This window comes from Rhododendron vialii, chromosome 2a (genome assembly GCF_030253575.1).
Source record: "Rhododendron vialii isolate Sample 1 chromosome 2a, ASM3025357v1".
Taxonomy (NCBI): Eukaryota; Viridiplantae; Streptophyta; class Magnoliopsida; order Ericales; family Ericaceae; genus Rhododendron; species Rhododendron vialii.
The window spans coordinates 7863117-7887515 of record NC_080558.1 but is presented as its reverse complement, the minus strand read 5'-3'; the positions used below and the strand labels follow the sequence as shown (position 1 = coordinate 7887515).

Genomic DNA, 24399 nt, shown 5'->3' with positions numbered 1-24399 from the left:
AATCTGCCCCGTCTATGTGTGTAGGGCAATCGACAGCTCCTTTCTCAAACTTCTTCTTGAGGCGGGATCAGCAATCACAGTATCGCTTACCCATACTTTGCAGTATAGCTTTGTCTACATAAGTTGCTTCAGGAAGATCAAATTTTTCCTATTTGTCCCAGAAATTCAACCAGTCAAATGCATATATAGAGACAGCAAATTCAATGTCAAGTAAAAGATTCACATTATCTTTCTTATGTGCGATGTTTTTCATCGAACTATCAAAGCTACGTCAGAATGCTACTAATACTTACACGAATGTGTGCAATACACATTTCCTTTGCATCTTGGGGCACCACCTTCCAGCTTTTTGCCTGTAAAGGAGCAAATTGCCGAACAATAATACCTAACTCTGTGGTGTACCTAGTCAAGTCATCCTCGTTGTCACTCGTTGGTTGTCCCAGCATTCTAGAAAATCCCAACTTAACCTTCTCTCCACGCCTTCGAATTTTAGCTAGCGCTAAACCTTTAGTTCTCCCACGTACTTGCTTAGTTACAGTTACATCTTCTGAAAAATGGAAATATAGATTTGTATGAAACCACATTGTATAAATTGTAAGTGAAAAATGCATTCTTTAACAAGTACCAGGTGTCAAGGATTCATTTGGTTGCTCAGACTCAGATATGTGCAGAGCGGCAGATGAGTTTTGCTCTGGATCATTATTTGGCGTAGATTGCACAGTTGGAGTAATCATTGATCTTGTAGTCACACCATTATTTGGCGTAAATGGCATAGCAGGAGTAAGCACTGATCTTGTAGTCACACCATGAGGAGTGATTCCATGACCTGTCATTCCACGACCTCCTCGTCCTCCACCTCTAGTAGACATCTTTGCATATCTATAAGACGACAAAAAATAAGAATAGACCAACCATCAAATACATCAAAGATGCGCAAAATCAGTAATACCTACTTCTTGTCTAATACAATCCCGAGCAAAGAAAAGGCTGAACTTGAAAGCATCCAACTGAAAAAATTATGATAATTTATTCTCATGAATGTGAGGCATATCCCAAGATTTATCTAGATGATTTCTTCATGAGGCACACACTTGGTATACAAACATCACGAAAGTTCCATTACAATGGCATATAAAAAGTAACATGGAGCTCTGATCCAAGCATTAAAAGTATGAAAAGAAATATTGCTTGAACATGATTTCTAACATGCTTTAAAACAAGAAACATATTACGAAGTCTATGAGAAACATTAAAGGAGGTAGGTCACGATACTTCACAAGACATAATAGATGCAGGAGACAAAAGGACATGTAAACGAGAGTCGCATGTGTACAATGTATGGGGTGAAAAATATGGGATCCTATTTCCTCCATGCCACTCTACATAACACACCCAAATTTCATCTTCAGGAGAGCAACTAGCAAAAAAGAGGCATAGATCTATATAAGTTGTAACCAACACTAATGATAATGCTATGTGAACTGCAATTGATCTCACTGACTACTAGGGGCCCGTCGGTTAAGAGTCCAGTTCCAGTAGCAGGGAAAGCTTTGTGAGAGCAAGATTACAGTTGTAGTTTGACTAAATGTAATGGAAGACACTCGTTCAAGTGAATTTCAATAAGCTAAGCATTCCCTATACGTCTATGGAAAAAATGTCGGAAAGTAAAGCCCATCACGTTGCGCCATATAAATTTCTTGCAGTTAGCTTGAATGTTCCACTCATTTCCTTTGCCACAATGATATCAATGATTAAATGTTGAGCATTGAAGATATGAAAGGTAAACAAAACACTAAACGACATTCTGTTGGGGGGAACAAGGGCCCAAATGCACACACAAATATCACCAAAAAAACAGTCACAAACTGAGCAGAAACGCAGCAGAAACACAGCAGTAACAGATCAGATTTTCAGCACTCTATCAAGCTACAAACATGCAGTTTTCAGCCACAAAACAGAGCAGAAAATACAGCAGTGAATAAACTTATCTGGGCACCAAAAAATTCTGATTTTCCTTCACTTGATTCAAGCTTTACAAAGCCTTCTTCCTTCCCTTTCAAACACAGCCCACACGAGCACACAAAACCCACTTTTTCCTTTTCTCTTCTCTGTTTCTCACTCTGTCTCTCACGTTTTTTTCTTTTTTTTCTTAAAGACAAAAGACACACACATCCACTTGATATTTCTGTACAAGATTCTAGACACACACTTCACTTATTACATACTAAGGACAAAAATATAAAGATATTACATGAAAGCCCCCAAAAAGTAAAACAAGGAAATACCCAAATTGGGTTTACATATTTTTCTAACACATTCACCTTATTCCAATTGTCACGCAAGTAAATTCTCCTTACAATTAAGTTTCTACTCAGATAGCCAGACCTTTTTTGGAAGCCATAATTGGAACTTGGAAGTCATTCCCTATATGCCTCAAAATCCTAGGGGCCAATAGCCCTTTTTCCCATCATAGTTGTCACACTTTCTTTCAGTTCAATTCACTATGGGCATTAGGAAGTGTCCCGCAACAAAAACTTATCAAACAATATACCTTCAAATAAATATTGGCAACAAAGTTTCTTCAAGACATTCAAAGTAAAGGCCCTAGGAAATGATTCCTCATGATCCTAGAGAATTTTCACTTTCCTAATCAGCTTTTGTCAAGGTTGTGAACAATCTCCTATTTGAAGGAAATAAAGATTTTTTACTTTTCTAAGCAACTCCTGCATGTGCTTAATTTCATGATCAGCAAAAAAATAAAAATAAATTCCATGCATGTTTGGTCTCTCCGAATGGATTTCTCCAATATAGTTTCAAGATTCTTGATTTCCACACAGTAGGTTCAGCTTTTCATTATTGTGAGTTGGGATTTTTGGTCTTCTAATGTAAAGCCTAACCTAATCCCAACCCCTACTTTATGTGATTTGGCTTGGGTTGCTCGTTGGTGCATATGAGATGGGGTTTTGTGACTATAGATTGGAGAAATACTAACATATAAGTGCATATATATACACAGATTCATGTACAAACATATATATATATATATATATATATATATATGTATATATATATATATATATATGTATATATATATATATATATGTATGTATAAGATTATGGGACCTTTGCCCCAAATAACCACAATAAATCAACTGGGATTTAGGATCTTTGGAGGAAGATATGGGAAAAGAGAGATGGAAACTTACCACCGTACCTAAAATCTCAGACTCGAGCGATTAGAAAGTAACCCAGTTCTGCTGCTTGAGGCTCCGATTGAAAAATAAGTCAGTGTCATAGTTCTGAATACCGTTTCGGACAGGGTACCGGTTTTTCTATTGGTACGGTACGTACCGGTACCGGTCAGGTACCGGGTACCGTTTCGGATTTACCGCAACTACAATATATATAATAATTATATGTAATTATAATTCAAAAAAATCCCCCATATCATACAATTCATCATGAAATATCTCTACTAGATGACTTTGCACACTAGTGAACTTGTGAATGAGAACCCAATAAAAGGTCTCGCGCGCTCGGGAAAATGTGCCGTGGCCGAAGGCAATTTGGAAAAACTGATTCGGAAACCAATTAACCGGGTGTGCGTCACGGGTTATTCGTGCGCAGGGGGGGTGCAAATCCGGGATCTAAGCCTCGCGCACGTACTATGGTTAAGCCCGTGTTTTGCTAAAATTTTTAAAAACGTTTCTTTATTTTTTTGGGCCTTTTGCTAAAATTTTTAAAAATGTTTCTTTATATTTTTGGGCCTGAAATGTTTTTTTTTTTTGGTTTTTTTGGGACCAGAAAAAGTAAAAAAAAAAAAAAAAAAAAACCTTGCAAAATTTCGGCCGGAAAGGCCGGTATCGGGATACCGGCCGGTATTTGCCGAGATGACCGGTACCGACCGGTATTTGGTCCGGAACGGTATTGGGGGGTGACGGTACCGGTTACTTGTGAAAACGGTACGTACCGGCCGGTACCGGCCGGTACGGAACGGAATCGACAACTATGGTCAGTGTGCGTTATGAGTTCATCGTTCTCACCAACTTCATCAGAGGAGAGAGAGAGAGAGAGAGAGAGAGAGAGAGAGAGAGAGAGGCGAGTAGGAGTCGTATTCCCCTTTTTATGCCCAAGTGCCGCGCCTTTTGTGCATTTTTTTTTCCTCCCCCGCGCCTTTCTTTTTTCCCAATCCCGCCATTCCTAATTGGAAATTTTTGGACGAATGACACGAAAATTATTCCTCGCTGAATGAATTGTTTTTGTGAATTTGATTTCTGGTTCAACAGTGCTACATATATAACAATTCAAACACAATCTCTCACATAAATTTTTTTTACGATCGATCTCGTTAATTTCACCCCGTTCATCTACTTTTCCGAAAATTGTTTGCACTAGACGATTCAATTGAGCAACCACATCTTCTCCGGATAAGAATTTTGGTTCTGGCCTATGCTCGGCTTTACCGTCAAAAGTATGATTACTTTTTCGCATTGGGTGGTCCATTGGTAAGAATCGACTATGTCCCATGTAACAAGTCTTTTTTCCATTATGCAAGTATTGATGAGATGCATCCTCGTTGCAATTAGGGCAAGCTAGCTTTCCTTTGGTGCTCCAACCAGACAAATTAGCATAGGCAGGTAAGTCATTGATGGTCCATAACAATGCAGCACGCAACTGAAAAATTTGCTTTGTAACCGCATCATATGTATCAACACCTATACTCCAAAGCTCTTTTAACTCATCTATTAATGGCCTTAAAAACACATCGATGTCCACTCCAGGAGACTTACGCCGAGGAATTAGAAGAGTCAACATGAAAAATGGATCCTTCATGCATTTCCATGGTGGCAAATTATATGGGACAAGAATTACAGGCCACACACTATAGGAATTACTCATACTTCCAAATGGATTAAAACCGTCGCTTGCCAACCCAAGCCTTACATTGCGTGGATCACTAGCAAATGACTCATGTTTCTGGTCAAAATCTTTCCATGTTAAAGAATCAGCAGGATGTCGCATCACTCCTTCCTCCTCAACTCGCTTGTCCTTATGCCATGTCATATCCTCAGCTATCTTTCTTGACCCAAAGAATCTCCTTAGTTTTTGTTTGACAGGAAAATACCTTAATACCTTGTGAGGAACCCCTTTACTCTTTCCCTTTTGGACCTCCTCCTTGTACCTTGGTGTCTGACAAGATGGACACATGTCTTCAAATTCATAATCTTTCCAAAAGAGTACGCAATCATTCTTACAAACATGTATCTTCTTATAGGTAAGGCCTAAGTCTCGAATCACTTTCTTTGCCTCTCTATAAGTTCTTGGGATTGTAGCTCCAGGAGGAAATGCATCACTTAGTAGTTTGAGTAACATATCAAATGAGTTGTTACTCCACTTGCTAATTAACTTTATATGGAGCAACATCATAATGAAAGACAAAACTGAAAACTTTTCACAACCAGGGTAAAGTTCCTTCTCTGCATCCCTCATTAACCTTGCAAATTTGTTCCCTTCCCCTAGTAAGTCATTAGACATGTCCGGACCATGGCCTGTAGCAGAGGAACCCGTCCAATCATTTGTGAATTGTTCTGCACGTACATCATCAAGTATTTCTTGCATTGCATCCACAGTGATGCCCTCTTCTTCAATGTTAGTATTACCCTGACCATTATTTTCTTGATCAAATTCTTCCCCATGATAAACCCATCGATTATACGCCACCACTACCCCCCACGCATACATATGTTCTTCAGCTTCATCAGGAGTCATCTTGTTGAAATTGTTGCATCTTATACATGGACACCAAATGAGAGTTTCACTAGGTGGCATATGATCAATCGCAAATTTGATGAATTCTTTGACTCCTTCAATGTACAAAGGGTGCCTTCTATTACGAATTTCCATCCAACTCCTATCCATCTTATGCCCTTATGAACTGAAAGAAAACTACAATATCAATAAGAAAACCTCCAAAAAGATAGCCAACCACAGCAACCTACCAACCAAAAAAAAGAACCAAATTCATAACCAAAAGCTCACGAAAACCCAACCAAACTGCTTCAGAAACTCAGAGCCTCATAAACCCATCTAGCCCCCCAAAAAAACATATGTGGAATACATGATGTGGAAAGTAAAAGCTACTTTATTAACCTCTTTATTAAGAAGTATAGAAAGTAGTCCATATTTTAGACTGTGTAAAGGGATGGTCATTAAATATGTGCAATATATAATGTGGACCTGGTAATTAAGAAAGGACCACTATTATTCTATATTGGGAACCACAATCCCCAGATAGCCACCTCATGAAAGTTCTAAATCTTAATCCTTCGCATCAATTGTAATGCTTTCTAAATTTTTTGTTTAATAAAGTTAAGAACATTGAACTTTTAGAAAGGAAACATTAAAATATCATTTACTGGAGCACCCTTTTTAAATACCATTTGCCTTTCGAAAAAAAATAAAAAATGGTAAATCCTATTTGGCTTCAAATTTTTTAACAGAATGTTACGGAGACAAAAACATATAAAATTGGTTTACCCTCCAATCAAAAAGTTTCATTTACCATTCAATAAACCCCACAAGCCAATTACAGGAACACCAATAGATATCCACAACTACTTGTCATAAAGGAACAAACAAACTAGGTTAAAATCTGTGAATGATTCAAAGTGAAGATTAAGACCCCCCCCGGATTGAAACCATGGCTTCAGAGTGAAACATACCTTATTTTTTTATGGCTTCTAGAATAGAGCTTACATGTCACCAACAGGTATGATTCCAACAGAGATTCCGACAAAGTATCAATAGTTGATTCTGTCGATAGCTGCTATTGTGTTGTAGATCCACGAGAAAAACCTTTAGCATGAAGACCTGGAAAAGAAAATGCAATCTCAAAATGGAAAAGAAAAGAGTAAAGTAAAAGAAAGAGGAAGGAAAGGAAAGTTACTTTTAGGTCGTGTTTGATAAGTGTGTTGGATTAGATGGGAATAGTAAGGAGGTGGGATTGATAAGGAGATGGGATTAATAATCCTAAGTGTAATTCCAAGTGGGTGTTTGGTTGTGTAAGGATTAAATCATGGGATTATGATTACCAATCCTAATCTCTTGTTTGATTGGAATACCAAGGGATAGGATAACAAATTGCATTTTCCAATCATACCCATGGGTGAAAAACCTGGTCTATTGAATTGCAAGGAAGACCCACTAACAAATTAAATTTCCCAATCATTTTTGGACAATTTGCATTTTTTTTCATCCAATCAATTTCCAGATTCTTATTTGGACAACCAATTGCAGACTTGTATGTGACACTGGTCTATATTAAGCAAGAGAGAACCAAAAAAAAAAGAAGGATCAGCAGGGTACAAGCCTAAACAATCATTGTATATACATTTATGTATACGCATCTTACAAAATGAGGCAATCATTACATGCCAATAGGGGATTCTACAAATTCCCTCTTTGCCTCAAAACAAGGCACATAACATGCCATAGGGATCAACCGGTCATTATAACATAATCATATGAAGTCATACCCACTTCTACTATTGATTAAGGTCTTGCTCACTAAAATTTTTCTTGCTTTGTCCTTATTCAAAATTTTATTCGCGTTTGTTAATTTTGCGACTAACTTGTGGGGATTATTGATTCGTCTACTCAAAAAATTTACTCTGACATGTGAGACATTTTGTCGAACATGTGGTGCCCAAAAGGATGGGTTGCTCGACAAATATGTTACATTAGAAGGCAAAAGCCAAAGACTCTGGTCCTCAAGTTATGGAAGGCTTGGAACATCCTTGACTGGGATGTTCCAACGAGTCTTTAGGTTTTCCTTTTTATAGAAGCTTAATTCAATTTCATACCTAGAGGAGAAATTGAATGAATTCCCCTCTTCGTAAACGCCATGGGATTTTAATTGAATTTCACCAGTTGCTAATCAAGGAACTAAACCAAAAACCACCAGATCCGAGTTGAAGCCAGTCGTAGTTGAACTCACTTACCTGAGCCGAGGTCGCCGGAGGTCCAGAAGGCAGCTCGTCTCCTTGCGCAGCTCCAGAGGGCAGAATAGAAAGAAGACAATGTAGGTATTTTTGGACTGGTTTAGGGCAGTGGGATGAGGGTTTTGTGAGAGATAGATGTGTGGTTTAACGATTGGGTGATGTAGGAGAGGTGAGAAAAGAGATGGAAATGGCAGAGTTCGCTGCAAGAGAGAATGGAGGCGTTACCTTGGTTTCTCGACAGTGGAGATTTCGGCCAACGGCTGGAACGTACGTACTTTGAACAAACCCAACTTGAATCCTTGTAATTGATGCTCAGAACTTGCAATTTAGGGCTGGATTTTTTGGATTTGGCAGTGAACTGATGTGGGTTTATGGGACTTTAAAAAGTAACTACAGATTTTTAGTGAGGAACACAATTCCCCTCACAAAGTAAATATATGTTTTTAGCGATGAATTCTTTATTTCCTCGCAAATAGACAATGTTTTTGCGAGAAAACTAATTTCTTTGCGAGAAAACTAATTTCTTGCAAAAGGATTTCAACTGTAGCGTCCCAGTAAGTTTGCCACAAAAAATTACTACAGGCATTTGGCGACAAAAATACTGTATTTTCTTGCAAATTCATTTTTCCCACCTATATAAAAAATTCTCGCCATATTTTTTGCGACAACAATTAGCGAGGAATTCCGAAACTTTGTCGCAATTACTCTTTAGCGACAAATAAATAGCGAGTAAAATATGTCTTTCTCGCAAAAAAACACCATTAGCGAGGAAACAATAATTTCCTCGCCAAAACTCTTCCTTTAGCGAGGAAATAGACATCCTCGCTAAAAAATTTCTCGCAAAAAGACTTATTTCTTGTAGTGTACAACCGATGAGGAATTCCTCCTCCCTTTTTGACCAAAACCTTCAAGGTTGTTTGCCACTTCTCTTACTCATACCTATTTTTCAGTCCATAATAACATAGGAATGAAACAGAAATATAAAAGCACAACTTAAACAAGAAAAAATTTGCAGAATCATGAACATAAACGCAGAGCGTAAACATTACTGAAATAAAAAATTGCAGATTGGTCAAGTGAATAAGCATCAATCTCTCTAACATCACATCGAGTAAACATCATTTTCTGCACCAGAATATGACGAAGCAGTAGGTAGAACATCACAAAGTTTACATATTTAGTGACATTAACAGCTTTCAGCAAACATAGATCTCCAATTACAAATTAAAATAACCACTAGGAAGCTCAAATTTTCATCATCTAGCTAAGAGGTTGGACACATCTCTAGCTCTCTTGAAACTAAGCAACATTGACCCCACCATTTTGACCCCTATTTGCTTGCCACTCATTGAACATTTGATTTGCCAATGTGACTCTCCATTCACTCCATTGGTCGGAGGGCTCAACCACATCAATGTACTCATCGTCCTCCTCATCTGGTTGTGGCGGGGGTGGTTGCATAAATTCCTGCGCGAAAGGATCATTGGGCCTCTCACGAGTGATTAGATTGTGAAGAAGGCAACAAGCAGTGATTATCCGACATTGAGTTCTGATTGGGAAGAATGAATGCGACCTAAGGATAGCCCATCTGGCCTTAAGTATGCCAAAAGTCCTCTCAACGACATTACGTGCTGAAGCATGCTTCATGTTGAAGAACTCTTGGGGGGTAGTAGGGGCAGGACCACCTATGTAAGTGGACAAGTGGTAACGTTGACCTCGATAAGGTGCTAAGAAACCTTCCCCATTAGTGTACCCCGCATCTACAAGATATTAGTGACCTGTTGAATTTTTAAAGCAGTAAGTACGAGTTATTAACGTGGTTATATATACATTACATTAGTTTGTGGGAATTCATACCAGTTGGCACTTTCAACCCGTTTTGCCTACTGACAGCATCTCTAAGAACTCTAGAATCTGATGCGGATCCTTCCCATCCTGGCAACACATAAATAAATTGGGTGTCTGGGGCACACACACCCAATACATTGGTAGCAATTTCACCTTTCCTCGTTCTATACCTTGGTTTATCTACCGCAGCAACACGAACATCAATATAGGTCCCATCTAATGCCCCGAGGCAATTCTATGAAGACAAAAAAACTAAGGGTCAACCAACATACAAATGAGATACAGTTTGAAAATTGTGTTAAACAAAGTGTTGCTACATTTTAAAAAGTATACCTGAAACCACTTCCACCTTTCATCATTGGAGTTTGCCGGGACTGGTTCTGGTACCTTAAGAAGGACGTCTTGGAGCCGTATAACAGCCTTAAGCACGTCATTGAAATACCTACTTACGGTTTGACCACTCCTTGTAAAGTCAAACTTAATCTTACGATTCTTTAAGTGGTGTGCAAGTGTATATAAGAATATCCCAACTTTCTCCTCCACCACAACGAACTTTGAATCAGTTAATCCAACACCTCTGACTAGTGTACAAAGCCTCATGAATGTATGAATATCCACTCGAAGTTGTTCGTGACAGTTTACCTCACTATTTCGGATCAACCTATTTAAATTGTCTAATTGGTTTCGAAAGGGATGTGGTGACCTTTTGACATCCAACCTATCTAATCTCTTGCTTAAGGCAATGTGTATGACTACGACAAACAAAGAACAAGCATGATTGATGGAGGCGACAAGATGTTGAAGGGCTATGAATGCATGAATGAGACCCATCATGCTATTTGGTTCTTCATTATTGTCCATCTAAAAAATCACAAACCAATGAAAACAGGAGTTAATCATGGGGCAAGTAGCTAATGAAATCAACACTTTTTGTTAACGAGCAAATTGAGGTTTGAGATTCACATTTGCTTCGGAACAATGCAAGTGCATCATGCACTAAATCAACAAAAGAATTTTTCTTTCGTTCAAACTTTCTATATCAGTAATTATAAATTCAACTCCAATGAAGAAAGTTTGATAAGTTGAGTTGGATTAAGTTGGTGTACATTGTTCTGAATAAATAAGATTTTCCTATATTTGGGATGCCAAAGAAATTACTTCCCTACACACTAAGCAGCTGCAGAAATTAAGTACGAGCTGTGAACCCTAATACTTACGAATCAGCAAACCTTATGCCCCCTGGGTTTATCATGTAAGATCAGAATGAGGGAAATTGTGCAGTAGATATTTCAAAACATTTTTTAATGAGTTAAAATAGCAAGATCATCAAATTGTGAACAAACTAAAAACATGAATAATCATAGTACTTAAGTTTTCCCAACCAATAAAGCCTAATAAAATAGAGAGAAAAAAATTAAGCCAATACCCAAATAACTTATGAGGAAGAGAATACAGAAGGTTCCAAATAGGCCTCATGTTAAATGAAAAATATCATTATTGGAAAAAACTGAGAAAAAAAACCAAATATGGGCTAAAGTTCGAGTAACTGGTTCAGGATGTAGCTTAAACATTGATTGAGAATGGAGCTTAAACATTACTGAAATGGGGTTCCTTGATTTTGTCAGAGCAGAATTTGATGTTACCTTCCAAAAACCCAAAAAAAATTGCACTAATTTGCAAGAAATTCCAACGGAAGAAGGGTACTTTACCGCCGTTCGTAGAGCAAAGAGTTGCCGGAGGAGAGGATGATCTGGAGGAGAAGACGATGCCTTTTTCAGCGCCGCACTTCTTGCTCTGGAGGAGAAGACGCGCGAATTTGGTTCTAGGTTTTCTTCATTTATATAGATAGATGAGGGTACTTGTGTCAATCTTTGTAAAAAAGGAGGGCATAAAAGTCTTCCAACATCTATCCCAGGGAATAGGATTGGTAGTAACACCCCCCCTTGGGTTGGGTAATCCAGCCAATCTGTGGGATTCACAATCCCATGGGACTCCTAATCCCTTCCACCAAATTCAAACCAAACAAACAATTTCAAGTCCAAACCACTTTATTAGTCCAATCCCAAGTCCTTAACTGGCTATCAAACATGCCCTAAGAGTTGGAGTAATTTATTCTTACTGATTTGCATGTATATAACAAATTTGAATCCTGATAGTGAAAATGAAGGTCAAAGATGCGACTGCTTCCTGCAAATCTTGGTTTGAACTGCAGCGTGAAGGGAAGTCAGGTCATAATGCGAGGGGTTGTATCCCAACCAGGGAGACCAGTTTGGTCCAGTTAAGATTGATTGTGGGCCCAACAATGATCGGAACCGTTCATTTTTTAGAGCTCGTCTAGAATGTTGACCACACCAAAAATTACATTGATCGGAAATCATTTTTTATGTTTTCGAAATGCATTAATCTTCAAATAATTGTGTCAAAGGGTTGCAATCTGGTGTTGCACACTTTTATTCTTACAAAATTAATGCATGCATTTCTAAATCATGTCAAACTATATCTGATCAACGTGATTTTCAGCGTGGTCAATGTTTTCAACGTGCTCTAAAAAGTGAACGGTTCCGATTATTTTTGTGAGCTCGGGGAAGGCCACAATCAGTTTTAACTGGACCAAACTGGTCCCAACTGAATTGGTTGAGATACGTCCCCATAATGAGAACTCCTATGTTATAGGAATACCTTTGACCAAACTCCTATGTTTCTATCCATTTTTGACAAGTAATCTTGCCTCAATAGTTTGGATATTTGTGTCTTAAAATATATTTTTTAAAGGGCATAATCGCGCTACGTCATAGGTAGGCGTCAATGGACCGGATTCGATCCGAATCCGATAAATCCAAATCCAATAAGACTCGAATCTGATAGTGGTAATCCGAATCCGAAAAATTTTTTACTTAAAAAATTGTAGCAAAAAAAAATTATTTTCCAAAAAAGATTTAAAATAAAAATACAACTTCTTAAACATATATTTTTTTCAAAATAAAAAATTTACAGTTTTTTTTTGTAAAAAAAACAAAAAAAAAACAAAGTTCAGATCGGATTGATAACGGATTTAATCCGATCCGTATTTGGATTACCGGATTTGAATTACCGGATTGACATTATCGAATTCGGATTGAATCCGATTCATTGATATGCCTAGTTATGGGTAGGTAGATGGACTTTGAATAATAGCCACACCAAGGCAAGGGTTCATGGTTGAAAATTCTCTAGATTAATGTCAGGATAAAATATGAAGTATTTGTTTTTCTTGGACAATGAAAATAGTAAATTCGTTAAAGGACCAGAAAAGGAAACAATAACCGGAACAAAATCGGATTTGACTAAGTGAACATAAAAAAGTAAAGAAAAGACTTGCCCCAAGAGATCGCAAATTCAAAATATTGGGGCCATTGGAAGATTGCCCAGCCGTTAATTTTAGGGTCCGAAATAGTCAAGTTGCGCACAAGTTAATCCGAATGTCCCGTTATAAAAAATATATATAAAGGACCAAAAATGGAAGTCATTTTGGACAAGTGAGATTATATATAACGCGGTCACGACCATCAAAAACTAAGTCCTGTAAAGCAAAGTCTTTTTCATGCAACTCATTCTGGGCATTTCAAAAGGCAAAACGGCTATGTTTCCATTTGTTTATCGAACGGATATTTTATAGGACTTGATACTCTCTGTCTCTAAAATACCACGCTCAGTTGCATGGAATGGAAGGAAAAAAAAATAGCTTTTCCGTATTTTTTATTTGTTCAATTATCAAGAAAGTTATAGGATCCACATCTTTAACTTTCACACTTTTCTGCAAAATAGGTCTTGCCAAAATGAATAAACTTTAGTTTTCCTGAAAGATTTCTTGTAAAAAAAAACACATACAACAAAATAAATAATATTATTTTTACTTTACCAAACCCCACTTAAACTTTCTTGGGAATTTATTTTCCACACAGTATTCCCGACAACTGAACAAAACCTCTGAATGGTTCTGCCCAAGCAGCCCAACCTATTGTGGATCTTTCCCGAGGTCAATTCGATGATTGATTGCATATCGTTGTTCATTTCTTAAATTTAGTTGACAAAATTAACCACCCTGAAAATAATGTTGACCGGGTATTGTTTAATGTGCTTTTGGAAGACGTCTTTTTAAAGAAAAACAAGTTTCCGATCTAGCTAATATTGCAATAATTTTCTTCAAGTTAAAAGACTTTTTGAAATGTTACGATATCCAATGATTCCAATCAAATATAATTTTTGGCGTGCAATAAGTACTGGACAAGGTCCTAAACATGAATGGTCCTGATTATTAAATTGAATCCGAGAAGGGCCACAAATAGACGGAATGGACCTGGACCATCCCGTCCCTTTGAGAAATTGAAGAGAGACAAGAGACTCCAATTCCTATTTTTACTTCCTCGAAGCACTTCCATTGAAATCTTAAATTTATTCCATTTTTTTTTCATTTTTCATGAAAGAGTAAGAATTTTATTGATAAGAGAATATTACAACCTACTGTGTGCAACCAAGAAAGAAAGCACTAGTTGAAAAGTCTTTTTTTTTTTTTTTTCATACAAGTCCTTCTAGGCTTACTTGGATCTTAAGAAACCAATCTGCTTAATTTTAGTCTAGAGCTTGGTATAATTTCGAAGTCCAAGTCGTCGGTGTCATCAATAAAGGCTTCTAGAGGAGATTTTTAAAATAGAGATACGTGATGCATATGGTCTATGCATGGCAGCTTCATTGGTCAAAGTGGGAAAGTGATTAATAACTACTTTTTCTCTGACCAAGGGAAAGTAATTCTATCAGTTTAAGCAATGATTAAGTCGAGATAGTTTTATAATAGTTTTTTTAGAATAGTTTGTTTTTATTGTTCAAATTATCACTCATTTTTCTATTTCGTTATTAAACTAATCGGACTGAATGGGTGGAATTTGAATAGTTTAAGGACGAAATGAGTTGTTTTGGTAGTACGACGGCGAAGTAGAAAAGAAGAGAGATAGTTTGGAGGATAAAAATATAAATAATTCTTTTATAATCCGAGGACTAGACTGACAACTATTTGATAAATGTATCACGGATTTGATATGTGTGTGGAGACTAGTCAAGATAAAATCCTAGACACCTTTACCGGAAAAATATGAATAATGACCCTAGAACAGCCACATCAATCCACCCACAAATTAGATGTAGTATATTTATAAGTTAATCACATACAAGAAACGGAGAGTAGATGTATAGATCATAAGAACACGATTTTAAAACACAAAACATAATTGAACGATTCCGAATATAGTTATCTTTGAGTTGTATTTTTAAAGTTATCTCATGTACTTTTGTTAAATGTATGCGGACGGTGGGACAACCTGAAATATGTTCAAATACCACAAACTAGATATATATGCTAGACAAGTTAATTACCAAGAAACCAAGCTAGCTCAGTTGGTTGTCTCATTTTTCCTCAGTGGAGGTCAGAGTTTGGGTTTGGGGTTCAGACTACGGACAATCTCTGAATCTTTGTTGGGTAACATGGTAAAACTCAAGAAGTCTAATTTTTGTCCCTCCTTATGTCCCTTTCCTTCCATTTGAAAGGGGAAATAAATAAAGTGCACCCAGAAAATCAAACCACCAAAACAGACCTTTTCACAAATGCCAAACCTTTTCAACTACCTTGCTCTGGCTCTCTCAGTCGTTCTGGTGGTTTTCGCACCTCCCTCCACCGCTCAACCACCACAAAATCCCGAAGTCGAAGCGCTTCTCCTGTGGAAACAAAGCCTACGCAACCAAACAATTGTCAGCTCATGGATTTTCAACCAAACAAATGGTAACTCTACAGCATCGAGCCCATGCAACTGGCGAGGAATTTCATGCAACGCTGCAGGAAATGTAACTGGAATGAACCTTGCCTACACGGGATTACCAGGTACTCTTGATCATTTAAACTTCTCATATTTCCCTCTTCTCCTCCGTCTCGACCTCAAAGTCAATCAACTAACCGGTGCCATACCCACCAACATCGGCCTACTCTCAAACCTCGTGTATCTTGATCTCTCCACCAACTCTTTCTCGGGCACAATCCCTCTCTCTGTCGCGAATCTCACCAAGGTTGTCGAGCTAGATTTTGGGCGAAACGCCATAACAGGGCAGCTTGACCCGCGGTTATTTCCTGACCGTGGGTCAAGTCAGGCTAAAACCGGCCTGCTTAGCCTCCAAAAGCTACTCTTCCAAAATACTTCGCTCAGTGGTCCCCTCCCGCCAGAGATAGGTAATTTGGAAGATTTGACAATCTTGGCTTTAGATGGTAGCAGATTTTCTGGCCCAATTCCTCAATCTTTGGGTAATTTGAGTAAGTTGACTTTCCTGCATCTTAACCGAAACCGATTAACTGGCCCGATTCCTAAAAGTTTCGGCACCTTGACCAAGTTAACCGATTTGAGCTTGTATTCAAACTACTTATCCGGTTCAGTACCGGAAGAAATCGGAAATCTTTCATCACTGGTACGTTTTCACGTACTTTCTAACAACTTGAGTGGTCAATTACCTCCACAAGTGTGTCGAGGTCGAAAGCTACAAAATTTCAGCGCTGGGTACAATAATTTCACCGGTCCAATTCCGGTAAGCCTAAAAAACTGCACATCCTTGCGCAGAGTCCGGCTTGAATATAACCAACTGACCGGAAATCTTGATCAAGATTTTGGAGTGTACCCAAATCTCACTTACATCGATTTGAGCCACAACAATTTACAAGGGAAAATTTCACCCAAATGGGGAGAATGCAGTAACTTGACACTGCTGAATTTGGGCGGAAATTCTATAGAAGGTGAAATCCCCGTGGAAATTTCCCAATTGAACCAATTAGTAGAGCTGGACCTTTCCTCCAACAAGATTTACGGCGAAATTCCTGCCCAAGTTGGACAACTGTCGAAATTATCATTGTTAAACTTGAGTGACAACAACATTTTTGGTCGAATACCGTTAGAAATCGGGGGACTGTCCAATTTGGCTTCTCTTGATCTCTCAATGAACATGCTAAGCGGACCTATTCCATATCAAATTGGAGACATGTCAAGATTAATCTTTCTAAGTTTGAGTACAAACCACTTGAATGGGAGCATTCCATATCAGATTGGTAATCTTGTATCTATACAAATTCTGCTTGATCTTAGTAACAACTCTCTCACTGGAGAGATTTCGCCTCAACTTGGGAAGCTGATTAGCCTAGAAGCTTTAAACCTCTCCCACAACTCTCTCTCCGGTTCTATACCGGATTCGTTCAGTGGAATGCTCAGCTTGTCAACCATCGATTTGTCGTACAATGAACTGGAGGGTCCTCTGCCTGACTCCAAGGTTTTCAATAAGTCTCCGTCCGAAGCGTTTTCTCATAACAAGAACCTATGCGGTTATCCAAACCAAGGTTTGACACCATGTAACAACTCAGTGTCTGGGGGTGGAGGTAAGGAAAATAAAGGAAACTCGCGGTTGATCATTATTGCAGTTTCTGCCTCGTTAGGCTCGTTGTTTCTCTTGCTTCTGCTTGTTGGGGCCATTGCGCTTCATCGAAAAAGTAACCGGAAAGGCCAGAAAGAAGATGTGGTAAAGGGAGAAAACATCTTTTTGATCCGGAATTTCCGTGGAAGAATTGTGTATGGAGATATCGTCCGCGCTACAGACAATTTTGACGATGCATACTGCATTGGACAGGGAGGATCGGCCAGAGTCTACAAAGTTAACTTACCAAGTGGGCAGGTACTTTTGGAAGTTTCAAATAAATTTTCTCTATCTATCATTTCGATTGATAACTATCTTATATCCTGTGTAAATCCTCAACAGGTAGTAGCAGTTAAAAAGCTATTCATGAATGAAGGCTCAGAGATTGGGGAGATCAAGAGTTTTGCGAATGAGGTAGCCACGCTGACAGAAATAAGGCACCGGAACATCGTGAAACTCTATGGCTTCTGTTACCATGAAAAGCACACTTTTTTGGTTTGTGAGTACATGGAGAGAGGAAGCTTGGCGGACGTTTTGAGGAGAGATAAAGATGCCAAGGAGTTGGACTGGAGTAAGAGAGTGAACGTAGTTAAAGGGGTGGCTCACGCTTTATCTTACCTGCATCACAACTGCGCGCCTTCCATAACTCATCGGGACATATCGAGCAAGAATGTTCTGTTGGACTCGGAAATGGAGGCTCATGTCTCAGATTTTGGCACGGCAAGGTTTTTGAAGCCTGATTCTTCAAATTGGAGCGCGGTTGCAGGCACGTTCGGATACATTGCTCCAGGTAACTTTATTTAGTGCTCGAAAGGCCATCCTTTATTTGCTTGGCTAGTTTGATTCGTGAGTGAGAACTAACATGAGACATTCTTGGTGTGTTTTTTTTTTCCTTGGCATGGCCAGAATTATCGTACACAATGGCAGTGACAGAGAAATGTGACGTGTACAGCTTCGGTGTTTTGACACTAGAGATTTTGATGGGATTGCATCCGGGAGAACTCAGTTCGAACCTATACTCATCCGTGGACAATGAACGCATACAATTGGCAGATGTGTTGGATCCTCGTCTTCCGCCTCCTACTAGTCAGAAGCTACAAGACGAATTGGATTCCATTTTGAATCTAGCAGTCTGGTGCTTGCGCGTCGAACCACATTCTAGGCCTACCATGTATGATGCATCTCAGGTGCTTGAGATGAACGCCGGAGCTGGCAGAGATAGTCCAGAGTTGGTAAAATCTGTTAGAGAGGGTGTTGATGAGCTGCCCATGCTTAGTTAGTTAGTTGAATGTTTCTCTCTTTCTCTCTTTCGGTCTTGTAATCAGGGTTAGAGTCAGGATTTTCGGGTAGTGGTGTCAAGTACCAAAAGCCATGTTAATTAAGGAGCTGAAGACTTCGCGATGAAAGGAAAATGTGGTTATTTTAGTTGTCTTTGGGGCTATTTTCCTACTATTAGTGGTGTCAAATATGAATAATACAACCAAAATCCTTAGGCATCTCCGCTATTGTCTCGTCTTATCAAAGCTCGTTGGTGTATCCTTTGGCTCGTTGGTGTATCCATTAGGACTTCATCATGTATCATAGCCAATGACTTGGTGACTTGCAAAACTGTATGCATTGTCGATGATTGTTTGAAAGAGGTTAGGGGTGATATACAAATTCCAGTCTCGCATTTTTCTAGTGTACTTTGAAGATTGGATTCAGCTTCTACTTTGAAGATTGGTTTCAATTTGGAAATCGATTCATGATAGCCTGTGGAGGTGATTTCACTCAAGGATGTATCTGTTTATTCCTGATTCTAGTTTTTAGCCGAATTGTGATCTTGAAAACATCGACTTGTGATCCTCAATCCTTCCAAAATTCCCTACCTTAGTAACAAATTCATCATTCATGGTTGCATTTGTTAGCAAAATATTCTGAATTGTCATTCAGTGTGATTTTGCATCTGCTTCTCTCCAAAGTATGCCACAAATTAGAACCATCCATATTTTTTTTTGATGCACTAAAATACTCCGGTCCAGTTTTTTTTTTGGCCAAAGTTTAGGAGTAATTTTATTGACAACAGAATGTCAAACAAAATACAACAGAATGTCAAACGAAACAAAGAATTGCCATTCCTCCCAACAAAACTCACTCTCACATCAACAAAGTCTCGCATCAACATTTCACATCTGCTATAAGAACCCTTACCGAGGAGAAAGAGTCCTCACTGTCATTAATCATATTGACCACCTGAAAAGAATCACCTTCAATGTGTGCCCAATCTCCTTAGCGATAACCAAGCACTCCCTTGCCGCCAATATTGCCTCAAGAGCCAGAGGGCTCATCACATACCCAAGATGAACAGCCCTTGCCGCTCTAACTCTAAACCTTCCATCATGCTCCCTAGCCACAATCCCCATGCAATCCACTCACTTTGATATGGCTGTCAAGACCCCCAATCAAAATTCAGCTTCACCCACCCAAAAGCTGGCTTTTCCCACCCATGCAGATTACCACCCACATGTGCCTGGCTTGCTTCGCACAGGCTCGTTAGCTGCTAGAAATTCACTTGCTTCTAAAATTGCTTGCGTACACGCCATGTCCGGGCAGCACGATTTGCCATTGAAAACCTAATCATTTCTGCACTTCCAGATTTTCCATATAATTGAACCTGCAACAGCCCAAACCTCTTTATTCTCTCTTTCATGTTTTACCATCTTTCCAGCATATTACCCCACCAAGACATAATATCCTCCCTTAAGACAGTTGACATGTTCAACCCCCAACGGGGACAACCTCCACACCACTTGTGCAATGGGACATCTAACAAACAAATGAACAACTGATTCTCTATCCTCCGTGCACAGAGGGCACAACACATCATTTGCAAGATGTCTCCTGACTAGCGCATCTTTAACAGGAAGAATATCATGAAAGCATTTCTGGACAAAGTGGTGAATCTTACCTTGACAAGGTAGTACCAAACACTTTGCCAGAGTTCCTTCCGTTGGACCCGATATTGCTCCCTTCACCATCAGCACTGCCACTCAAAAGCCCATTTCTTCTCATAGCAAATTCACCTGTTTCCATGCTACATCAACCAGAAGTTTTCCAATTGTATACTCAAATGTCAATTAATGCGCTTCATCACTTGTTTGCAAATGGTACCTAGCTACCATCTCCAAAGTTAAACAATCAAATGTCAATGAATGTGCTTCATTACTTCTTTGCAAATGCAACCTTACCATCTCCGAAATTCAAACAATCAATCGGACCCATAGTTCAATTCTTATGAAGCGGAATTATTTGCTCAATATTTCATGAAAACACAATGCCCATCATTCCACCCAGCCAATTTGGTTATGAGCCATCTCAATTTTTGTCTCAAGATAGAGAATGATCCAGCTAGTCCATTAAGTCCACTGAGTGCACAAAAATTGCAAAAAAAATGGCTGCGCTCAAACGCGCTTGGAATCACAAATCGAGTGTTTTCATCTCACAAAAGGAACACTGCCTAGTGTGATTGGTTCCTCACTCTTTCTATTAAGTGAAAGGGTCCTAAGTTCGAGTCCTCATGGATGATATACTCACGAACAAAGCCCTTTAGCATTCTATCTATCGTCGGGAAAAAAAAATTACTTCGCAAAAACCTTCGTTAAAGGTGGTATAGTTTTGGTCAAAGAGACGGTTTTAGGTGCTGTAGTGCACCCCTACATTACATGTGTAGTGCGCCGATCTAGCCGTCCATCTCGGCAGAACGGCTCGAATTTTCATCTAAACAATAGACGGCTCGGATTTGGAGGAGCTCGGATTAAATCCAAGCCATTTATATCGAGATGGACGGTCGGATCCACTAGTGTGGCTGCCGCACTACAGCAACTTCCAATCCAGGGTTTTAGGGTTTCCTGGAAGAAAGAGGGTTATCGGGATAAACCCCCAATTTTTTGAATGTCTCTTCTTGAAAACAGGTGAGTTCCTTCTCTGTTGCCCAAAATTCTTGAGTGCGCAATTTAGGTGGAAATCTTTGCTACATATGAAATGGTTGGAGCTTCACTAGCCCACAGAGAGGGTTTGCGGTTCATGAAGGAAAGAGGGTTACAAGGTTCCAAGCTTGGGGAAATCTCCTCTGTAGTGAAGGTAAGTTTTAGTTCCTCCCCTCTGCGTGAAATACTGAAATCTCGTCAAATGTTGAAGTTTTTCTGCAAATCACGCCATGGAATATCTGCTGCTAAAGTCTCCAACCTATGTTTTCTATTGCCATCATCTAACCCACCCTTTTTCCACATCCCTCAAACCCATGGATAAATCTTCAAATCAGCACTCGTTCACGGTCACATACCTCATAAACTCGTGTGGGTTGTCTCCAGAAAAAGCTCTCTCAGCATCTAAGTATGTCAAATTTGAGACTCCAGATAAGCCTGACTCAGTCTTGGCATTCTTCAGGAACCATGGATTCACCCAAACCCAGATCTCCAGTGCCATTAGAAAGTACCCTCCTGTGATAATACGTGATCCCCAAAAGTCCCTTTTGCCCAAGCATGAGTTTCTCAAATCTAAGGGCCTTTCGATCACAGATATTGCCAGATTAACGTCTATGTCACAATTCATCTTGAAACGCAGCTTGGAAAACTCAATTATTCCTTATTTTCTATGGTAATTTTCTTCAATCCGAAGAGAAAGCGCTTGCTTTTATTAGACATTGTGACTTTGTGCTTGGTTTTGTTTTTTTGATTATCAAAGTCATCAGTCATGTTATACCAAATATTGAAATTCTGCGAGAAGTAGGTGTTCCCAATGCCAATATTGGGCTTTTGTTGACGAGACGACCTAGAGCATTCGCTGTAAGCAGCAATCGGTTTAGGATTTGTGTGGATGAAGTTAACAGGATGGGTTTTAATCCTTCGCAAATGGAGTTTATGTCAGCCATTCGTGTGTTAAGAGGGATGAGTAAATCTACATGGGAGAAGAAGGTTGAGGTTTACAAGAAGTGGGGTTGGACCCAGGACGAGATTCTTGTTGCTTTTAAGAAGCATCCAAATTGTATGATTGCATCACAGGATAAGATCAACCGTGTGATGGATTTTCTTGTTAAAAAAATGGGTTGGGAATCTTCGTTGGTTGCAAGAAGACCAAAAATTATACAACTAATCTTGGAGAAGAGGATTGTTCCGAGGAGTGCAGTTTATAAAGCTTTGTTGTTGCAAGGTTTAATCAAGACTAATGGTATCAGCTTGAGTACATGGCTAAATTTTCTGAAAAGCAGTTCCGGAAGAAGGTTTTGAGCTATAAGATGGAAGAAGCCCCCGAGCTATTGAAGTTGTATAATGCAACATTGGATCTTGCGAAGTAGATGGGATATGGGTATCAATGCCAGACATGTTATGGATGTAGTTGCCCTGTGGTTTTGCTTCTCATGGTTCAACTCTGGGGAATCGAATTCTTGTAATTTCAAACCTGACAAGTGTGAGTTCTTTAGCCCTTGTCCTGGCGCAGAAGCAAGTACGAGCCCATTTTTCTTTTTGGCATAACGCGCTGCTAATCGAATAGATCAGGTGTTACCGTGAGAGAAATGGAATTTGAAGCTCAACATCGGATTGCATTATGTGTCATTTTGTAGTGGTTGCGTACTTTATGCAGTACATCACCATCTGCTCATCTCTAGTAAGTTGGAAAGGTCTTTTTAAATGTGTGATTTACGATTGGATTTTTCTGGTTTCAGCATTGTGGGTTGTTTAATAAACTATAGTGCAATAGTTCAGTTATTAGATTTCCTAGTGTTTGTGGAATTTTATCTTATCATCGAAACACATGCATTTAGCCATCTAAACGTGCCCTGAATTTCGGCTTCTGTGTATGTTGCTTAAACCACCGCTCGTAGTATATAGTAGTAGCAGCTAATACTTGCTCTCTTTTCTCCGGATGACAATTGGATGACCATAGTAAGGAGATCAAGATTCAAGGCCATTTTCAACACCATGGTATATTGATTTTCGCATTCTGGAACCTTGAGTTTGTTGCTCGCCTATTTAGACTTGACTAGTAAAAGAGCATGCGCGATGCACGTGATTGTTTTTTATGCTACTATATACTGATGAGATCCAAAGCATACAACTTAAAAGAGTAATGGAATAGAGTAGTCATTAGGTGAATTCCAACCCTCAATCTCTCCTCTCTTTTTCTAGCTTCTACATGATGTTTTGCAGAAACCCAAGAAACCCCTTTCGTATATATAGATTTCAATGCATTATATCCAAATATGCACTTTCCTTATAGCAATACATATAAATTTATAATGGAAGATTCTAAAGTTGTGTTTGAAGTTGTATTTCAAGACTCTGTTTCTAGACTTTTTTGTTGAATATCGGTCAGCTAGCGTGTCAAATCCAATTTTTGGTTTGCGAGTGGTGGACGAATCTGAATCTGAATTTGATTTACAAAATGCCAGCCCTCAAATCCATTTCTCTGGATGTATTTTTCGGATGGCAAGATGGATTCCATTTGACATATTATTTGTCACATAATTAATTTAGTATCTCCTAGTATACTCAAGTAATTAAAAATTGAGTTGCTTAAATAGAGGTCCTAGTCTCGAGTACCCATATTGGAGTATAATATTATGTATCCATCCTAATCAAACTAATGAGCTATGTTCTCATCCTAACATTCAAACATACTTGGGGATGGCGCTGTGCACATCCGGACCGTTAGTCACAGCAATCAATGGTTAGGATTGCCGAGACGGTTGAGATTACGCACAATACCGAACAATTCGGACCATTGATTGCCGAGGCGGATGGTTAGCATGCGCACACCACTGTCCCACAATCCCATTCAAACAAACCCAATTGTATTAATTGATTAATTCTATCACCTGCCAACTCCCCAGTTAGTTGATTTTGATAATAATTAATACGGTGGGATTAGAATGTGTCAATAATTAATCCTTATCCAAGGGAGTGGACAATCCCATTCTAGGACGGAGTAAAACCTGATCAGGAGCCTTGTGGGGGAAGCAGTAATTGGTTAAGGCTATCAATAACGGACTTTGGGTTGGTGCTGTGTAGTGAGGTGCAAAACACCGTACGTGCTGTGCACT

General features: G+C 39.0%; 5 protein-coding genes across 5 annotated transcripts; 2 read left to right on the top strand and 3 right to left on the bottom strand.

Annotated features, from left to right (window-relative positions):
• Positions 1-23: 23 nt before the first annotated feature.
• Positions 24-3292, bottom strand: LOC131318115 (uncharacterized). Its single transcript, XM_058347942.1, has 4 exons — positions 3207-3292; positions 626-879; positions 294-547; positions 24-148 (listed from the first exon to the last, which is right to left on the bottom strand). Exons 2-4 carry the CDS (start codon positions 867-869, stop codon positions 68-70), a joined length of 579 nt encoding a protein of 192 aa, XP_058203925.1. The 5' UTR covers positions 870-879; positions 3207-3292; the 3' UTR covers positions 24-67.
• LOC131317051 (uncharacterized) lies at positions 1675-8395 on the bottom strand. Its single transcript, XM_058346631.1, has 3 exons — positions 8001-8395; positions 4338-5995; positions 1675-1865 (listed from the first exon to the last, which is right to left on the bottom strand). The coding sequence occupies exons 2-3, from the start codon at positions 5917-5919 to the stop codon at positions 1675-1677; spliced, it is 1773 nt and encodes a 590-aa protein (XP_058202614.1). The 5' UTR covers positions 5920-5995; positions 8001-8395.
• Positions 8396-9045: 650 nt separating this feature from the next.
• On the bottom strand, positions 9046-12978 carry LOC131317050 (uncharacterized). Its single transcript, XM_058346630.1, has 5 exons — positions 12926-12978; positions 11558-11717; positions 10182-10709; positions 9858-10083; positions 9046-9778 (listed from the first exon to the last, which is right to left on the bottom strand). Exons 1-5 carry the CDS (start codon positions 12976-12978, stop codon positions 9771-9773), a joined length of 975 nt encoding a protein of 324 aa, XP_058202613.1. The 3' UTR covers positions 9046-9770.
• A 2435-nt stretch (positions 12979-15413) lies between these two features.
• On the top strand, positions 15414-18962 carry LOC131318088 (MDIS1-interacting receptor like kinase 2-like). Its single transcript, XM_058347893.1, has 3 exons — positions 15414-17579; positions 17664-18111; positions 18228-18962. Exons 1-3 carry the CDS (start codon positions 15483-15485, stop codon positions 18599-18601), a joined length of 2919 nt encoding a protein of 972 aa, XP_058203876.1. The 5' UTR covers positions 15414-15482; the 3' UTR covers positions 18602-18962.
• Positions 18963-21185: 2223 nt separating this feature from the next.
• Positions 21186-22762, top strand: LOC131317049 (uncharacterized). The gene is made up of 2 exons (XM_058346629.1): positions 21186-21956; positions 22003-22762. The coding sequence occupies exons 1-2, from the start codon at positions 21517-21519 to the stop codon at positions 22583-22585; spliced, it is 1023 nt and encodes a 340-aa protein (XP_058202612.1). The 5' UTR covers positions 21186-21516; the 3' UTR covers positions 22586-22762.
• The last annotated feature ends 1637 nt before the right edge of the window (positions 22763-24399 follow it).